The 20,056-nt window shown below is 36.0% G+C and overlaps 2 protein-coding genes and 1 long non-coding RNA gene across 5 annotated transcripts; 1 reads left to right on the plus strand and 2 right to left on the minus strand.

Annotated features, from left to right (window-relative positions):
- Positions 1-2,249: 2,249 nt before the first annotated feature.
- On the minus strand, positions 2,250-8,252 carry LOC110833349 (EH domain-containing protein 1). 3 transcript variants are annotated; one of them, XM_022071316.2, is made up of 8 exons: positions 8,044-8,252; positions 6,924-7,099; positions 5,828-6,616; positions 5,451-5,559; positions 4,781-4,945; positions 4,223-4,370; positions 3,500-3,670; positions 2,250-3,118 (listed from the first exon to the last, which is right to left on the minus strand). In XM_022071316.2, the coding sequence occupies exons 3-8, from the start codon at positions 6,559-6,561 to the stop codon at positions 2,877-2,879; spliced, it is 1,569 nt and encodes a 522-aa protein (XP_021927008.2). In that variant the 5' UTR covers positions 6,562-6,616; positions 6,924-7,099; positions 8,044-8,252; the 3' UTR covers positions 2,250-2,876. The 3 variants fall into 3 exon arrangements, with proteins under 3 accessions (XP_021927008.2, XP_021927007.2, XP_087204349.1); XM_022071315.2 differs by lacking the exon at positions 6,924-7,099; XM_087348223.1 differs by lacking the exons at positions 6,924-7,099; positions 8,044-8,252 and adding an exon at positions 6,803-6,898.
- Positions 3,116-3,968, plus strand: LOC110833354 (uncharacterized). The gene is made up of 2 exons (XR_002544188.2): positions 3,116-3,293; positions 3,437-3,968. It is a non-coding gene; the product is annotated as an uncharacterized LOC110833354 (long non-coding RNA).
- A 1,838-nt stretch (positions 8,253-10,090) lies between the features above and the next one.
- Positions 10,091-20,019, minus strand: LOC147873928 (EH domain-containing protein 3-like). Its single transcript, XM_087348235.1, has 5 exons — positions 19,134-20,019; positions 18,938-19,046; positions 17,194-17,512; positions 16,642-16,812; positions 10,091-16,330 (listed from the first exon to the last, which is right to left on the minus strand). Exons 1-5 carry the CDS (start codon positions 19,934-19,936, stop codon positions 16,125-16,127), a joined length of 1,608 nt encoding a protein of 535 aa, XP_087204361.1. The 5' UTR covers positions 19,937-20,019; the 3' UTR covers positions 10,091-16,124.
- Between the last annotated feature and the right edge of the window lie 37 nt (positions 20,020-20,056).

Genomic DNA, 20,056 nt, shown 5'->3' on the forward strand with positions numbered 1-20,056 from the left:
TACCCCAGCCATTGATGTAGTTGCAATATTTGGGAACTTGAGTTTTTATTAATACCAGTAATATATACCTCACTTTATCGGTTAAATGTATAGAATAAAACTTTATCAATAAATCAACTGTCAATCGTTAGTATTACAAATTAAAATAAACAACTCTAGTGCTGCCATCTCGCCGTTGGTATAAAAACCATCGTGTGTTCTGCTACGTTGTTTTGCCAATGTATAAGACGCCATTTTGAAATTTCGGCTTGTATCCAGTTATTATCAATGTCGAGGAGGTATGCACTAAAAATTAAACAATCTTGAACATCATATTTCTCATACAGTCAGAATCGATTGTCTTGAATATTATATTTCTCATACACCTAATCGATATTACCATAAATCGAATATGTAAATTATTGAATAGTGCTGCCATCTCGCTACGATTTGGGAACTATTGTTCTTGGGCTATTTTTCGCCATGACAAGTAACGCCATTTTGAAATTTCGACCTTGTATCCAGTTATTATCAGTATTGAGGAGGTATGGACGTTACAAGTTGCTGTTTTGAACATCATGTTTGTCATACATTCACAATCGACTAATTTGAACATAAATTTTCTCATACATACGGAATCGATTTTGCCATAATGTGAATACTTGGTGAGGCAGCGATCGAAGAGTAGAACTATTGGCTATATTGTGTTATTTTCTGTGGGTGTGGGAGGATCAGTTTTGTGAGTACACGTGGTAAAATTTTAAAGAACTTTCTAGTAATTAATTTATTCTTATTGAAAATTAAAAAGTGGAACCATATTTTTTTGCTATATCTGTAGTAGGTGGAGATGAGGAGTCGACAGGAAGAATTGATGCATAGTAGGAACTGTATATCAGTAGAATAGAATTTATATACATTCCATAGATCCTTCATAGGCCTAAGCCAAGGATGTAGAACAGGTCATAGCACAAATATAAATACATAGTTATACAACTATTTACAGATTTTTGGAACTACAGTATTATAGCAAAATAATTATGATGAGAAACCATCACCATTGTTACATGTGTTTATAAATTCTTCTACTGAGTAGGAGTGAGATAGGAGATCCTCTTTTCATGCTGTCTTAAACATTTTTATATCATGGTTTAAACTTTTGATAGGTGGAAGATTATTGAATCACTTTATTCCAGTATAGTAAACTCATTTTTGATATTTACTAAAGTTAGAATTTGGCACATGAAGGTTGTATCTGTATCTTGCTATAGCAGAGTGGACAAATATATTTGGTAATTGTTTTTTACAAGTAAAATTAATTAAAGGATAATGTAAAGTGTAATTCTGATGCAACTGATAACATTGTGTTGTGTTATGTTAGGTTAATGCAGCCATGGGCATGTGTGCACGCAGGAAATAAATGCTGTTCTATATTTTAACTTACCAGGAGTTTTGAACCTCCAGTTTCTGGCTCAGTAGTGTGTAAATGGGGTGAGCTCACAAGGGGACCATTTATTGACCTGTTGTACATGCCCATTCACTTAATTTGCTACAGTATTGTACCTCCCATGAAACATGGTATCCTACATAGCATGATGTAGTACTTGTCTTCTTAGCTTATTCAGGCTGGTTGATACTGTCAGCTTCCTGCAGTGGAATGCCAGAAATGCTGACTCCATGCTGAGAGAAATCAACTTTTTAATTTAAGCTCTGTGTTGACTCATTTGTTGTTGGCTATAATCAAGGCCTCCTTGAAGGTCCCAAATCTCATGGAGTCCATGGGTAATAGGAGAGGGTCTGCACTACACTACACTTGCGCCTTTTAGGCACAATGGTCAGGGCTTCTCCCACATGCTAGCTTATCTGCTTAATAAGGTCCTGTGATCCAAATTGTTTGCTTGCTTCATTTCATTCCTCATAGGTCCATTTATTCTCTTAAGCACCCTATTCTTAAACATTCTCAATCTGTGTTCTTCAGACACCAAGTTTCATGCCTATACGAAACAGATTCTAAATTTTCGTTTTAGGCAGGAGGTGAGAAAATAAAATTCTGAACTGTGTTTTAGCAAGCAGTACCCAGGAGCACCACTGGGTAATTTAAACTGATGGAAATACAAGTACAGGGTCACTTCTCATACTGTGTTTGAAATCCTGAAAAAGGGCCAACCTATTTGCTTCTTTCTCATCTATTTAAAGATATCTCTTTCCTAGGGAGTTACACACACATAACTGCTCCTCAGCTACAAATAATGGAAGAAGATATAGAAATAAAATAAATTAAACAAAAATTTACTCTTTAACAAAGCATAATTATGTTACATAAACAAAGTACTTGATATGAAGGAGGTAAAATGGGTTGGATACACTTCACAGGCAGAGGAAGCTTCCAGTATCATTAAATTGAAACAATACTTTAACATTCTTTTGTTATATTTAAAGGGGTGAAGGTAAAGGTTTTCTTCGAGTCTTAGCACTATACAGAAGAGGTGGATGTGCGCTCTGCACATTCTAGACCTCAGTGTTCAATGAAGGAATGACAAATTCAGGCTCTCGTCACTTTATACCTGTGGAAGCAGGGATGGTATTGTATTATCTACTGAACAGGAAGCTGTGCAGATGACAGAGTCAGTCTTGGTATGGCGGCAAACAGGATTTGAACCCTCATCATCCAGTCACTGTACTGAGTTAGAGGTTTAAAAAAAAAAAATTATATAGAGGGATCAAAGGTTGGCAGATTAGTTTCAGCAGTGTGTAACACACATGTGTACTTGTTCTCGTATCGCTGGGATGGTCCAGCCAACCCATGAGGAACTTTAGTAAATGCTGATCACTACAGCTCAAAGGCTCTCTTCAGAGCTGCCTGATTGCCCATTCAGGGGTAAACCTATGCCATGCAAGACTCAACTCGCCTGTTCTGAGACAGGAGCCATGTGCTGCGCCCTTGGTCTCTTCAAAGGAGGAACCAGGTGAGGAGGCAACTTGGACGGAAGGTCATGACCATCTAATTTGATTGAGATAAGGTACATCATAAGGGCAAATTCATCAGCATCAAGGAATCCGTCTTGGTCCACATCTGCCAATTTGTAGATCTTCCCGAGCACCGAGCTTGGCAACTTCGACTTGATCATCTCTGCCTTCACATCTGTAAGACAAGCCCTAGTACAAAGCTCAAAATCACAGAGCAAGAAACAATTTTAGAAATACCGTAGACATCAACGTATTGTCAGACTCGGGTAAAAGATGCTTCAATGATTTTGACATACATCAGCACCAGTATCATGTTCGTTTACAGCAGTCTACTGGAATTAACATGAAATGTAAGTTTAACTCTATTCCAATAAGCATGATCTGATCTGACTAATGCTTAGACAGTGGTCTTCTATGACATGTAACTCATCTAGTGATGGGACTAGCATGCAAAAAAAAAAATATTTTTATAACATCCTGCTTTTTTCCCTAGAGACTTATGACTGCTAATCAGTTTTTGAGAAATAGAATACTATGAGGTCAAAGCAGGACTCACCTGTCCTCATTACTTTTCCTTCCACCGGGTTCAGTGTATTGAAGATGGCATCATACTCCACACGCTTCTTGCTGATGATCCACTCTATATCGCCTGCGCCGGCATCGACCCCTTCTCCGCGTTTGTAACCAAATGGTCCGAGCGTGCTGCCCACAACTTCGAATGCTCCGCCTGGACAAATGTCATGTATCCATTGTCACTGATGCAGTAACTGAATCTAACCCCAGTCATAAGCTGAATACACTCAAAACAGAAAATTAAACATCAATAAAAATTTCTAAATCCAAGATAAAAAAACGTCTGTGACAATTTCAGCATTTACATTAAGAATTAATAACAAATTATTTCATAAATCATTACAGTGACCCATTTCTTCATTCATTTACTTTAATATTTGGTGTAAAACTGTTACCAATTCATGAAGAATAAAATGTAAGAGAAATCACAAATAAAACAAGTAAATACATAATCATTTCTTATTTGTATGGAATTTCTTATGTTGTCTTTGCATATAATGGGCTCACAGTGGATGAAACCTTTAAAATGACCAGACTTGCCCTATGGCAAAATCAGTCTTATTTCTTTCTCCACTTGCAAACTCTCAGGGATTAAAGTATCTATGGCAGGACAAGGTTGATACATACAGCAAATCTGCTTCATAAAACTAAAATGAACAAATGATATGAAAGTTATGAGGCACAAGAAATTTCCCATTGCCCTGACCTTCAACAAGAGATTCAGTGGTTGAGGCTTCCTGAGGAATCATGGCCATTAGATGGGCAATGTCATTAGCCAGCATCTCATCCACAGCCTCCATCAGGTTTGGCTTCAGAGAACTGAAACTCCTGAAGTCATAATGAATCAGCTGCTCCTGTAATAAAAAAAAGTAATGTTCATGAACCAAAGCAACAAAATAACGATGAAAGCTGGACTAAAACATGATTCGGTTTGGTATGGGGTAGTAAAATGTAAAAAATTTAAAACCTGCTTATTTCAAATGTTTAATATACATTTAAAAATAGAAGCAGCACAGAAATGTGCCATCTTCAGCCCTCAAGACAAGAGACATTATTTATGCAGCAAAATGTTAGCATTTGCTACGAGGCACCAAAACTCAGAAGAATGTCATCATCTTCACCATTGTGAAAATTTCATATTTGTTTGTTTGTTGGAAAATGCAGAGGTAAATTATTTCCAGTTGTCTGGCACCCTCCTAACTCGTAACTATCGCAAACAAAAGTGTAAAGCACTCGCCCAGGGTAGGAGATGTGTTTCACTTGCCTGCATCCTCTTGAGTTCAGGAAAGTCTCCTGGAGAGATAAGGAACTTGCGCTCCAGTTGGGAATACAGTTGTTCTAGGTTTGAAATCAGTTCGATTTTCTTTGCATCCTTTCCGAACATTGCAGGCATCTCCTTGAATAGTGAACTGATAATGTATGCATGAGCCTGAAACACAAACAATAATGTTCTCACAGGAGTGAAGATATTGATATTTGTAATTTTGGGTTGTATTTACTGCCATGTGGACATGTGTAGATACCAATGTTATGAAGAAACTTCAGCTCTGAAGACAGAAACAGTTTGTTTCTCCAAAATGGCGGTATATACCTAAAAGTCCATATAGCATTAGAACCCAGAAGATCAAAATCAACACAAAGAGAAGGGTTTAAAGACAATATTCACTTGGAATGAAAATATGTTTTCTCATCATCTTATGTTACATTACTTTTCTATGGGTAAACATTATTTCTTGAGGTGTTGGTAGCTAAAGGGTCCATCACCATTGTCACAAAAGCACGGCATTTGTCAACATATTTCATATACCTGACAATTCTAACTCATCCAGGTAATTGGCAAATGCCCACACAAAATACTACCAAGACATAGTGAACATATATAAAATTGGAGTCATAGTTCTTTATTATTGCAGAAAGGAATTCCCTAAAATTACCTTGGCCAAGCGGGTTCTTTTAATGAGATCATTCAGTTTTCGTAATACACTGTTCTTTGGAAGAGATTGTATATCTCGAAATAAATCCTGCTCTTCATCTTCAAATAACCTAAACATAATGAAGCATAATTAAAGGAATGAATATATATTAATATTAGCATGGTTAACCCTTGAGATAAAATGGTTATGGATCACGAATCATCAGACATTAATACTAAGATTCACCAAACCCATTCCTCTGTAAGAGATCTAACCATAAGACCACAATCCATATTACATTCCTTCTTGTGTAACATCCCGAACCACCCATTTACTTCGTGTCTTTGCCCAAAATGCAATAGAGGGGAGACACAACAATAAACTGACAAATTGCTTACCTTCGATTTATGTCATTCTGCAATGGCTGATCCCAGAAAGAACCAATATACACTCTTGCGACTTCTGGTGTATTTAAAATTTTCCCTAATGACCACATTAAAGCTCCATAAACCCTCATAAGCTGCTGGTGATCTACCATGTCAGCTTTATTAAGAACAATGCGAATTTTGTCGTCATGCCCATACAGTGCTTCAATTGACCGTCTGAATTCATCAGATATATCAAGTTTATGGGCATCAAACAGAAGAATGATTCGGTCAACGCGTTCAGCAAACCATGCTAAGACACCTGTGAAATCATATCCACGATCTACTCTCTGTTTCTCCCCAGATAAGATCCCAGGGGTGTCAACTATGGAAATAGTCTTAAGAACAGAAGAATTAACAGTGGAACACTGGAACCTGTTCAAAAAAGCGTTGCCAAACTTTGAAAGAGGCCGAAACTGTTTCTTTGGATCTACTACTAATGCATTTCCTGGGATTACTCCTTCCTTTTCATCATGCATTATAGCTATAAACCGATCGGTTGTGGGCTCAGGCCCTATTCGCATTCCTGGAAATTCACATCCCAGCAAATGCTTTATCAAAGTTGTTTTTCCAGTGGAATATTGTCCCATGAACAAAATTATGGGTTTTGAATCAAAGTCAGCATCATTCAGCTTTGGAGAGTGAAAGTCATGAAACAAATATGTTTCTTCAAGAGGAAGAAGTTTTGTTCTGTACACCTCCTTCATTCCATCTACAACATTTTCATATGCATTTAGTCCCTTGCTTCCTCCAAACAGCCACCTGAAAGTAGAAAAGAACGTTTGTGGATTGTAGTATATAATTAGACGCAAGCAACTGAATAACTTTAGGTAGAGTAAGTTCAGCCCTTTGGGGTTGGGACACCACATGGTTTTGTGATTACATATTTACTACTTTGATTTACTCAATCTACAACTGGATATGTGAATGTAAATCACTAAAGAGTACCTTCTGACACTATGGCCATGCCATAGCTCAGGTAGTTGGTCACTTGCTTTTCAGCATGGAGGCCTGGGTTCTCACACATGTGAGATTTGTGGAGAGCAAGGGGGCATTGAAGCAAGAGTACCTTTTGACACTATGGCCTTGCCATAGCTCAGGTAGTTGGTCACTGAGCTCTCAACCAGGGTAAGCCAAGTAGGGCTTGTGGTGGGCAAAGTGGCACTGAAGCAGCTTTTTCACCGAGTTCTTCGGTTTTTCCCGTCAATACCATTCCACTGTTGCCCCATATTCGCTCAGTTTCATCTAGGGGACAGATAATGGGCTCATTAGTGGCCACAGAGACTTGGTCTGACCCCAATGCAACATTAACCTAACCTTACAACACCAAGAACAAAATATTTTATCATATGATTTCTGAATTACTTATTAATAACATAATAATTTTGCTTTTATCTACATCTATAAATTATAATCGCTCATTGTGAATAACTGACAGGTATTTAACAAACAATGTTTTTAACTACATAATTTTGTTCATAAAATTCTTCAACCTGTGATCACTTCAAAACAGCATCACTGAACCCCATATAAGAGCAACTGACACACAGGACAGTCTTGGTGATCTTACAGACCTGTCAATATCTTGTAAACCTAAGTTTCCTTTCTGAAATCACTTGCCAAATATTAAATTAACATATTCCTATATATAAAGGAGAAATTTACTGAAAGTGGGTAGAGATGTGTGCAAACATAAATCAAAGTATAGTTATTAATTACTAAAATCACTGTGATGTGTTAAAGATTTTCACAAACAGCAAAGGTACACAATATAGTTGGCAATACCAAACATCCTATGGTATATGCATGAAGTATAAAAATCTCAATACACTACCAATATGTATCACAATCATGAGAAATTCATAGCCTTGAAATGACAACTTAAAAGCAGATTTAAGGTCCAACAAAGTAATTTGTTGTATACTTGCTCAGTTCCTACAAAATGTAGTCATATAACATGTTAACTGTAATATAATACAGTACAGTAATTTGCATTCGATGTCAAGATTTTTTTAAAATGATTGTGCAAATAAATAAAAGAAAGCTCCTATATTCGTCCTAAAAATACGAGGTTATATGGTTTTAAATTAAGTGCAAAAACCAATACTATTCCCAAAATGTTAAGTTTTGTACATTATAATTCCAATGTCTTGATCACAACATGGCATAACCTCAAAATTGAGGCTCACCTAAAATAACGTCGGTGGAAGACGTACGGTGACAGAGGTTTGGAAACTAAAGTCTTCCACAACATTTTAAAAGTGCCTGACTTCTGCAAAAATCATAAACAGAATATTCAAGGCAATATTCACAACAAAATCAGAGTTCTAGTTCTACAGATCCCACCATAACATGTCTATTAATATGTATCCACCGAACATCAAAACGGACATCATCTGTGATTAAAACCACGATATATGCCACAGATGTGGAATTTCTTTCTTCATATTTGTCAATGTGGTATCTCTCTCATGGTACATCATATAAGCTATATATGCACCACGTAACCCAACCGAACCTAACCTCAACTCTCAACAGCATTTGATACAGGAAGGCTCGACGAATTTTTAGTTATGCCATTGGAGAGTATTTAAAACTTACAGTTAATTTCTTATGAATCGCCGTTATATCCGGTTACATTCATTTATTAGCTAGGAGAAGCTACACGGATTTTCATGAAATTTTGTATGGACGGTGCGCTGCTCCTATTTAACTCTCTAATTACCTACATTTCGTTCTACCAACGTAACCGGTGTTCGAAGTCAGGAGGTGGGACGATGTTATCACGCACGACCCCTGCGCATTCGCATACTGGCCTAACCTAACCGTTCCCAATCGAATCCACCCACATCTCTTCACGACGCCATGGGAATGGACTTGTAGATTTTAGTGAAATTTGGCATGGACATTATGCCATTGAAGAATAGTTCAAGCACGTACATTGGGTAAAGCGTGGACGAGGTGTGAAGCTAACTACTCACCGGTTATCTAGTGTCGAGGTTTAGAATGAGCAGGAGCTGTATATCCTCTCCCCAGGTGCCTACATGGAGCTTAGCAGGTCAGCTTTACTTCTTTTTTACATTTTAATTCCCTGTCATGACCAATACGAAAGTGATTTATGTTTAAATTAATGGGTTGGGAAGGGCATTAGATCATTATCCATGACCCTCTGCGCATGTGCACCACAACTCTGATGAATGACTGTCATCATGGTTATAATGGTGAAGGAATTGAGCTTACTTAAATCTGTAGATGACATGCAACTTGTATTGGTACAAGATTAACCCTAAATTCTCTTGCAGCTTGTTCAGTAAGGTCTGTGCTGTTTCAAATTATAGGATGTTCCTTTGTTTACAATGTTACTGAAGTCCAGCTCACATCTTGTTCAAGTTTATTGAATGTTAAAATAAAAGAAGGTTTCCTTATATTTTACATAGATTTGACCACGTTCTTGCCATTTGTTCCATTTTCTTAGTACTGCTATTTTGTAAGAAGTAAACAAGATTGGTAAGATTAGTTGGCTAATGTACAAACCAACCAATCAGTCAATTGTAAGATTGCACTTGTATGCAATAAATCATGGAATTTTGTCATTGCTGTGACATTTTCAAAACATAAAAATTGACTATGAATAAACAGTGGGTTGGAAACCATTACATAAATTAGCAGTGTCTGGAATGATGCAAAGTAGAGGAAATGTGTTACTCTGAATAGTTGTTTCAATTTGCAGTGCCACACTATATTCTGCGAGCTTCCTCTGTGTTAGTAGTTCAACAGAAAAACCCTCAGAATTATTCTTTTTTATCCCTTATTAATCTTATTATAATTCAGACCAGACTCAATTTTCATCCTCTAATTTTTCAATCAGACTTGCTGAGCATAGGGACTGACAGTTGACAATCGATAATGAACCTTTTGGTTCCGTAAAAGGAGGGGATTCCTTGACTAGCTGAGTGACTGTTAGTTTCTTAAGAACTATGCTCTGTGGATTTAATTATAACAAGACAGATGCCAAGCTTCTGATCTAAAACCAATGTAACATAAATTTGGATAATATAAAAATGTCATCAGAATAAAAAAATAGTTTCAATAAAATGTTCATTTAATCAACAGAAATAATAATTACATAACCTGAGAATAATTTGCCATATTTAAAATTGCATGTGATTTTTGTATAGCGTTGCATCTATACAGCAAAGGGATACTATGTAAAATTTTAAACAAAGACCTACAGTCTACCAGTAGGAACATAATTTTATTTCTATTACTTTAAATAATTACACTAATTGTCTGACACACCTTTATCATTCATATTCAATGGAAAAATATACATGTTCAGTAAACACAATTTTCTTCACAAGGATAATAGATCAAATCTTTTTTAAACACCACTGATATTAATTTAATCTTTAATCCCCTTTTTGCTGATGAGACAGGTTGCACTAGGTGTGCCATGTTCTGATCTGATGTGCACGTAATTCATATAGGAGTTGATATATGGCACAACTATGCATAATATTCTATTTTAAAAACTTGTTTCCTTCTTACCTTGTGGACAGAATTTTCTTCTGTTTTTAGTTTTTACAAAACTGATAAATTAGTTCTTGCCTCCAGCATTATTACATTTGGCAATAAGAGGGTTAAAGTAAAAATTATTATTGGTAAACATAAGCACATGTAATTTGGTTGCACCTACATGATACAAACTGCTTGTAAATATAACACACTACAGAATGAATAAAAATAAGATGCTCACAAATAACAAACATTGCTATTAAACTGCAACACAAAACAGTAATTCTGTTGCCTTATTATAGATGTCCCTAATAACATATATTACAACATACATCTGATTTAGTAGTAGTCTTTGGTACAAATCTTTCACCATTAAAACATTGCACAAATTATTTACTTCATAGATGACACAAACTGTGACAAGCGAGCAAACTAGCATGTCAGGGCTGCTCCTTGCAACAATTATTTATGAACTTTAGATAGTGTTTAGTACTGTTCGGGTCTGAGCCTCTGAAGCCCCGCGGGATGATGTATGGAGAGGAGCTAAAAAATGGAAAAGTGGCAAAGCCAATTAGCTACTGGTGTACACAATAATTATCGGCCCTGAAAATGATGCCAATCATGTAGTTTTTTTTTTGAGTTCACTGCTATATCTGGAAGTGAGTTCCTTATGTGCTATAAAATGTTTTAAAAAAACAGTATGGTTATTTCAGAAGAAAAAACACAAAATAGAAGCAAAGTTATCCACAGTGAGCCTGAAAAAATTATAAGGAAGGCATCCATGGTGAGAAGCCAGTTACTGGCCGCCTGTGTTATGACTTGGTCAGGATTTGTTCTTAGTGAATTATATTCCCATTTGGTAATGCCTGACAAATACTAAAAGGAATTAGTATGTAGATTTTGCATACAGAGAACAGATGAGCTTGGTCAGTTCTTGCATTCTGCACAGTACATAATTTCCTTCTCTTTGCTGTCACTCACATTAAAGTCTCCACATCTCTTCGGGGCTTTTGAGCTGGGACCCGAACAGTAAGTTCTTTAATGATACTACCTAGTAGATTGAAGGGGAAAACAGTTGTGGCCTATTTTAAAGTACCATTTCAGTATTTATCTGTAGAAAACAAGATTTTAAGTTTAATACAATGTCAACAGCATTAGAATAATATAGTACATATTACATGTTTTTGCCCACAAGGCATTTGTTTAGTTATACAAATGCTTATGAAATGTCCTAAAATGTTTCCATGAAATAAGGCATTGAATTATATCTAAACTAGTGGCCTGTGCCAGAAAAATATGTAGCATTAAACAATGCTTTGATCCTTTGAAGCAAGAAGTTCGTCAAAGCAATATTTAAAAATTTGGTTCCTACCTCAAAGAAAACAAAAATATGGCTGTCTTCTGCGTCGCAGTACTGTGTAATCTGGTAGAACCAGATTGCATGGTGCTACAACCCAGAAGAAGACAACCATCTTCAGACCACTGTGAAAACCTTTAATCCTACTAAGAAAACACAATATGTCTCCATTGCAAAGAACAGCTGGTTAAAGAAATAATCACCATTTATTCTGAAAATCATACAAAACCCATAAATAAACTTTGTGGGAAAAAATTCAGTCACTGAATGTTGGAGTATGTGGCTTATACAGTTATCACTGTGCTTTAAAGGATCAACATAATACTTCATTGCATGTTTTTCAAATTGAACATGGTCAATCGTAGGTAACAATTTCACAGTGATAAACTCTGCCACTTCTACATGGACAGCCCTGTGAGCAGAATCATTTACAGATTATTAACAACATACAAAAAAACACTGAAACACCTGCATCAATAACATTTGATATGTAATGGTCACAAAATGTTTAACATAATTATTCTACTAGTCTTAAACTGGACAAAAATAAAGCTCCCAGTCTTTTTTCACAATTCTACTACAAAACATTGCCGTGGATTACGTCAACTGTTGAATCATAGTCTTTAAAGAAGTACAAAAATTTATGTAGATAAACTGAATTTTTTGTGCAAAAAGTGGGTAAAGATTCTAATGAACTTTATAAATGATATTTCTGTCATGACTAAAATTAAATGTTGGCACAGCCAGCTAAGATGAACTGAGGGGTGGCCTAACTTGCTTACTGTGATTGTAAGATTAACATTATAGTGTAATTTCACAGCCTTCTGAAGTATGATCTGCTGAACACTTATTTTCCCCACACATAAATTGAAGTTAGCTATTGATTGAATGGCCACATATCTCCATAGGTGTTTCTGTTCATTTGGGATTTAAGTTAGCAGAAAACACAGCATTAAATATAAACAGATTGGTACTGAATAATGGCCTGGGGACTTTACATTTAGACCCTAGAAAATTATCACAAATTTAATTTTGATCTTTTCCACCAAAAATATTTTTTACAACTTTCTGATTAAAATAAATAGGACTTGTCGATTGTTTATCTGTGGGCAGCATATGTGTTTACATGGTTGATTTACTAAGACACGAAGACAGACACATGTAAGGTGCGCAAGTCTAAATGCAGAGAACAGTATAAGTATAGGAATACATAGAGATACATAAAGATAACCACAGATGACATGGCCATTGGATTAATGTACAGTAATACAAATGGCAGAAACACAGAAATGGATATTTTGTCACTTCAAAGCACATTCAGATGGACTTTTGTAGGAATGTGGCTTACAATGCCACAAAGAAAAAGAAAGAAAGCTTAACTCAGGCACAACAGTTGGTGTAGGGATGCATTAAAAAAAGGATAACACAAAACAGACATGACAGTACTTGACAAATGCTATATTACATCTCAAACCAACTTTTCACTCTGCTTACAGTGTACAGGTTTGTGGTCCAATTTCCAGCTTGTCTGGAGCTGGAAACATTTAATTTAACTACAACCCAACACGTAAGACTCAGCATAAGACGAACCACTTTGTGTCCCTTTTTGGAATAAAAATTATTCCCACAATGCTGCCACGCTATTTACATGTTGGTCAAATTCGCCACCCTCCAAAAACGAAATTTCTGTGTGCGGGAGTAGTCTCTGTGTGGGCATACCCAACCAAAAATGAAGATTTCTGTATAAATTTAGTGGATAATTCTCCATGAAACGTTAAATTACAAAAAGAAAGAAATATGTTTAGAGCTGTAAATTAAATAATTCATTTCTAAGACTAATGGGAACTTCTGGTTCTGCAAAACAATGCTAATGCTCTTTACTTGCAACACACATGATTTGAATTTTTTGTATTATGAAACAACAGACACATTTAAAAAATGAACATCTGTGAGCAGAGTCCTCAAGAAGCTAACAGCAACTCAGTATGTCATATATTTATGTCTCGTCCACAAACAACTATGCTTATAAAATTAAATACAAATTATTCCAAATATTTTTGCACTTAGTATAATGTAAATAATTTCATTTCTTACAATATATGAAAGGGAAGAAGACAAATTATTATACCAAGGGGCACTCTCCCATACATATCTGGAATTATGGGTCTTGTGCACAATTTAGTGTTGACAACCGTGTTTCAAGAACCTCTGGGGGTGGGAGAGGGAATCTTTACACTGATGGGACTTAGAATATAACTTCACATATCTTCTGAATGTAACTGTTAATAAAAGCAAACTAACTTATCAGACTAATATAGTACACGCAAATTTAACATTTTACCTTGAAATGTATAATAACACTTAACTTTTGGGCTGGTCATATTTATACTAAAAGGTGAATTCAAAATATGAAGCCAAACTCCAAACACTATTCAATCTGAAAGATCCTGTGGAAACTTGAGGTAATTATCACTTTACTTTGTGGTTCAAACAGTTATTACAGTGCCATTAAAAGAATTTTCACTGCACATAACCCTTTACAATTTTATTCAGTCATACTACCTCATATATATTATTAATTCTATTCTTTTGGAGTAATGTTATTAAAATGTGGAGTAGCAAATTTAAACTTGTACTGAAGTGAAAATGCTCGATTCAAATTTCATAGTGAAATAGCTCTCCTGTAATGTATAGCTTCTCGAAATCCAGAGAATGTTGAGTATCCTAATATCTAATTATGCATGCTACACATGGAACTACCATTCACATCAGGCATTTGTATTAACGTCATTTTGTACATGGAATAGAACAATTATATTTACTTTACAGTACATACATTAAAATATTAATTAAAAATGCTTGTAATTCCTATTAATATATGCTGTACATTTGGTTTTATTAGAAACTCTATTACATTCCTGTCATAATCAGTCTACATATTCTTGGAACAAAAAAAATTATGTTTCATTACATTTGACACATGTAATTTAATTCAGAGCATAAATACCATCACGCCATGTAGTTATCAGAGCCAGCTGCTGATAAATGTATCTTATTTCACTGTTACCGAGTATAGAAACATCCCAAATTTTAAGGCCACAAGTAGTTATCTTGTAAGAGCTACTTCTGAAGTTTTTAAACTATGGGACTTTACCGCCACAACAGAACACAAGAAACTGGATCCACTTTTTATGAAATAAACTTTTTTTAACGCATTGTAATTTTTCAGTGTTGGAAAATGTAGACAGCATTAGAAATTATGGATGTGCAAGTATATCAAGTGGAAAAAATTTCTAAAAATTCATCCTGAACCCTGGGGGAACAAAACAGATTGAAAATTCAAACCATTTCAGATGTGTTATTTTTATCAATGCAGATTAAACACTGAGTGTGCCTATCAAAGTTATTTACTCTTCAATAATTAATAACAGTACAGTTAATGTGAGTACAATGTTACATACTTCAGATTTACTGATGGGCGTAACGACAGTGCTCTCATTATAGATATTTTAGCATTTAGCCACAAACATAACCCAACTTCATCAAAACTCAATACTCCATTATGTACTAATTCCAGGGTTATACCATAGAAAACCTCGCAAGATTTTCATTTCATTCAGACAATAATTTGGGCCTTTCAGTTCTGAGCAAGCGGAACTGTTTCTTTTCTTAAATTGACGAAGTGCTGGAACGAGAGAATGAGAAATATTGATCTGGTTTATATTAGGCACAAATTCGGCAATTTGTATATTTTGACTCGAGGCTTTTGCAGCAACTAAATGCAATAAAATCCCCTCGGGTGACGAGCCACGTCAAAATGGAGCAGTAGTCAACGTTTCAGAGACATCACTCCATTTTGTTGCCACATGTTGCCCGAGAGGATTTTATTGAATTTGTATAGTTGTAAATACACTTTTTAACATTTAGATGACAAAATGTTTGATACAAACATATGAAATTCATTGTCTCTAATGTAGGAAAGAAGATGATAATACTTAAACAATTTCGGCAAGAATCTGATTAACACTCGGTTAAGATGCAGTACGTTAGGTGAATTCCAAAATTCATATAAATGTGAAATACTTCAAAAGTAAACTTTTCTAACATCGACTATAATGAATTTGCAACTGTAACTTGACACATCCAAGTATTTCCAACATTCCACATTCACTTAAGATACAAAAATGCAATATATTTATTAAAAATTGTACGTATTACGTAAATGAAAAATACTCTTTCTTACTTTAGTAAACTGTCATACCAGTATAATTTTCAGTACTCGTGCTTTCAGCACCAAAGGCAACACCGAAGTTAATGCTGTTATGACAAGCCTCAATTTACAAGCATTGTGCCTAGGTGTAAATGTATATAAATAATGTTAACAGAAAGCAGTATGTGTTACATGTTCCGTTTTGAAGGCGGTATTAGATGGTCTGGAAGTTCAGATGGAAGATCATGCCCATCCAGTTTGATGTTAATCAGATGCATAGCTAATGCAAACTCATCTGCGTCAAGGAGTCCGTCCTTGTCAATGTCCGACAGCTTCCAAATCTTTCCAAGAACTGAGTTGGGGAGCTTTGACTTCACCATCTCAGCTTTTGCAGCTGAAAAAGACATATAAAATGACAGAAATGTTATAAATAAATGGACAACCTTTTATTTACCAACTTCTAAATTGAATACCAAAGAGTCTACAACAACTAAATTCTTCACAATACTAACTTACAGGTCTGAGTGAAATTTTCTGCAACTACAGTCAACATGATTTGGTAAACTTTCTGGTAAAGGATTCATTTTAATGCCAGTTTTTTTTAAGTACGCTTCCCTTAAAACTGCTTATTTTTCACATACAAAATGCAAGTCCAACCCCAAAACAGGGGAAAGTAAGATTAACAAATCTTCATCTACAACTTACCAGCTCCTGTAACTTTACCATCTACAGGGCTGAGTGCGTCGAAGATGGTGTCGTACTTGTATCTTTCCCTGCTGACAATCCACTCTGGTTCGCCGGATCCTGCGTCAATGCCCTCGCCTCGCTTGTAGCCAAATGGACTCACAGTGTCTTCAACGCCTTCAAATGCTCCACCTAACATACAACACAGGAAAGATAGGTTACTGCATTTACCATAAGTATGGCTCAGTAATAAATTGCGTGATTCTTTTCCCACAACTCTGTAGCCTGAAAAATAAGTCTTCAATCTTTTGTCAGACGTTTCTACTGCATGCCACATTCCTATGATTTTGTTTTATATTGGGAACACCAAGTTACCAATCTCTAGAAAGTTTCTAGTAAGACTTGGTATGTGGTAATCACTCTCAAACAATTCTTAATGAACTTCACTCGTAACTAATGAGCCGTAGAGGTTGGCACTAATGCTTCACTGAGAAGACCCTAGTTCAAATCCTTTATTATGGACTGAATGAACAGTTTCTTTGAACATTCAGGGAGGGGGGGAAAAATTCAAACCTTTCACATGTGGTTCGATGACAGTGTGTACTTCTTCGTGGGGAATCATGGCCATAAGTCGAGCAATGTCTTCTGCCAACATCTTGTCAACCACCTCAAGAAGGCGTGGCTTCAAAGGATGGAATTTGGTGAAGTCATGGTGCACAAGATGTTCTTGCATTTTTTTTAGTTCTGGAAAGTCTCCGGGTGAAATCTGATGTTCTCGCTGCAGCTGATCATAAATCTGCCCCAGATTCTTAATCAGTTCCTTTTTCTTGCCATCTTTGCCAAACATTGAAGGCATGTCTTTCCTCAAAGCACTGATAATGTATGCATGAACCTGTGAAAGGAACAGTCTCAGTTAATTCATTGTGGTGGTCCTTTTGAGGCTATTAACTGCGCAACTGATTTTTAACTCTCAGTATCCAATATTAATAAGAATTAACATGACATCTAAGCAAAAGAATGAATTTAAATGTTAGTGTCAAAGGTTTGGCCAACTGGAGAATGAAAACTGAACTACAATGCCCATGACATCATATTTCACCACAATTATCAATTTTAATTAATTAATACTGTAGTTAATGTTTATCAAATTAGGCTAAAATCCATTAATTAAATTTATCTTTGTGATATTTAAGCAAGTTAAAATAGTCAGTTATGCAACTTTTCATCTCAAGAATTTGAAATGAGGTCAAAAATATGTGTTCTCATGTAAAGTAAAACTGTCTGATACAAATGACAAGTGACATGGTCTGACAATTCTTAATTAATGGAAACCAGGTTATCTGTTCTCAAGTTCATTTAGGAGTATGGTGGAACATGGTCTCGCTCTATGTCACATCACCTAAGGACAAACTCGCCTTACTTTTCTCACTACAGTCAATAATGTACAAACAGTAACTTCATGGAGAAGAGTCCTTATGAAAAACCAAAAATATGCTATACAAGTCATGAAATATCTTGCCTTTTATGGAACCCAAAGGTTTGTTACTGCATTCACAACAGCCAACCACTGAACCCCATAACATATTCTGAGCAAAATGATAAATAAAACAAGACATCAAACCCGCCCATTCAATTGAACTGATGTTCAAATTAGGCCATGTCCTAAATGTTGATCTCTGAGAGAGACAATGGTTGTAGTTGCTACATAGCTAGAAAGGAGTTGAGACAAGCAATCACAGATGGTAAGGAAATCTGAAAACATGGTGGAGAGAATGAATAGGCTGGAAACTCATGAACTGTATTGTTCTGGCATTTGCTTGTAAAGACAGAATGTTTAACACGTTTCTGACGGTGACCTTCACATCCATATGCAAGAGAAAAAATAGCTTAACTCACAGGAAGAAATTAGTGGATTGGTAGTAATGAGTAAACGTGGCACTGAAGTGAGCAATGTTCCATACACTAACTAGGGTTATGAACAACATTTGTTCTGGAAACTTTTGATATTTTAATCTAGATTTAATCAGTTTGGTCAGTGTCTATTGTACTTCAATCTTCACACTGACAAAAGTTGATCAGTTTATAAAAGAAATGTTCCTTGAATACAAAGAAGTTTTGAGAAAATAAGTTTTAAACATGAAAGTGAAAGGAAAATGCCCACGTGGGAGACTTAGATCAAGTTGAGAACAGAAGGTTCAGACAGTTGTCACATGTAAGGAGGGGAAAATGTGAGAACAAACTGTAGAAGGATGAGTTGTGGGAAGTAATGGAAAAGATATTCCTATCTATTCAAAAACTTAACCAAATTCTACATTACCTTTGCTAATCGAGCCCTTTTGATTAGATCATTCAGTTTCCGCAGAGCTGCATTCCTTGGGAGTGACTGCATATCTTTGAACAAGTCCTGTTCTTCATCTTCAAATAACCTACCAAACATTAAGTTCTCTTCAGTTCTTTGATCAGAACATAACAATTCCTTTCATAGCATGATATAATGTCCATCTCTAACTTACCTCCTGTTCCCATCATATCTGAGAGGCTGGTCCCAAAATGAACCAATGTACACACGTGCTACTTCAGGGGTTTGTAGCACCTTTCCTAGAGACCACATTAAAGCACCATAAACCCTCATGAGCTGCTGGTGATCCACCATATCAGCTTTATTAAGGACAATACGGATTTTATCATCATGCCCGCGTAGAGCTTCAATGGACCTTCGGAATTCATCAGAAATATCAAGTTTATGTGCATCAAACAACAGGATAATTCTATCCACCCGTTCCGCAAACCACTCTAATACACCAGTAAAATCATATCCTCTATCCACACGTTGCTTTTCACCCGACAAAATACCAGGAGTGTCAACAATTGACATACCCTTAAGTACTGGAGAATTTACTAACGAACACTGAAAACGATTTAGAAAAGCATTTCCAAACTTTGTTAGAGGTCTGAACTGCTTGTTAGGATCGACTACCAATGCATTTCCTGGAATTACGCCCTCCTTATCGTCATACATGACTGAAATGAACCGATCAGTAGTTGGTTCTGGACCTATTCGTATTCCGGGAAAATCCTGTTCCAATAAATATTTAATAAACGTTGTTTTCCCTGTAGAATACTGCCCAACAAGTAGTATCATTGGTTTAGCATCAAAATCCGGATCGTCCAACATCGGTGAATGAAAATCATGAAACTGGTAGAACTGTTCCAAGGGAAGTAACTTAGTTTTGTAAATCTTCTTGAGCCCTTCCACAACATTCTCAAACAACTCAGGTGTCTTCTTGTTTTCATCTTTGCTAAGCCAACTGAACATTTTTACACGTGTGCACTGTTCACAGTTGTCAATTACCACAAAAAAATAAAGGTTATGTCCGATCCTTCCCCTACTTTGCACTCAACTGCTTAGTTGGGCGTCTGCTTCCCATGACCTGGA

The sequence above is a fragment of the Zootermopsis nevadensis genome, unplaced genomic scaffold (assembly GCF_977971745.1).
Source record: "Zootermopsis nevadensis isolate Lab colony 2312 unplaced genomic scaffold, Znev_1.0 Znev_ptg000012l, whole genome shotgun sequence".
NCBI classification, from domain to species: Eukaryota; Metazoa; Arthropoda; class Insecta; order Blattodea; family Termopsidae; genus Zootermopsis; species Zootermopsis nevadensis.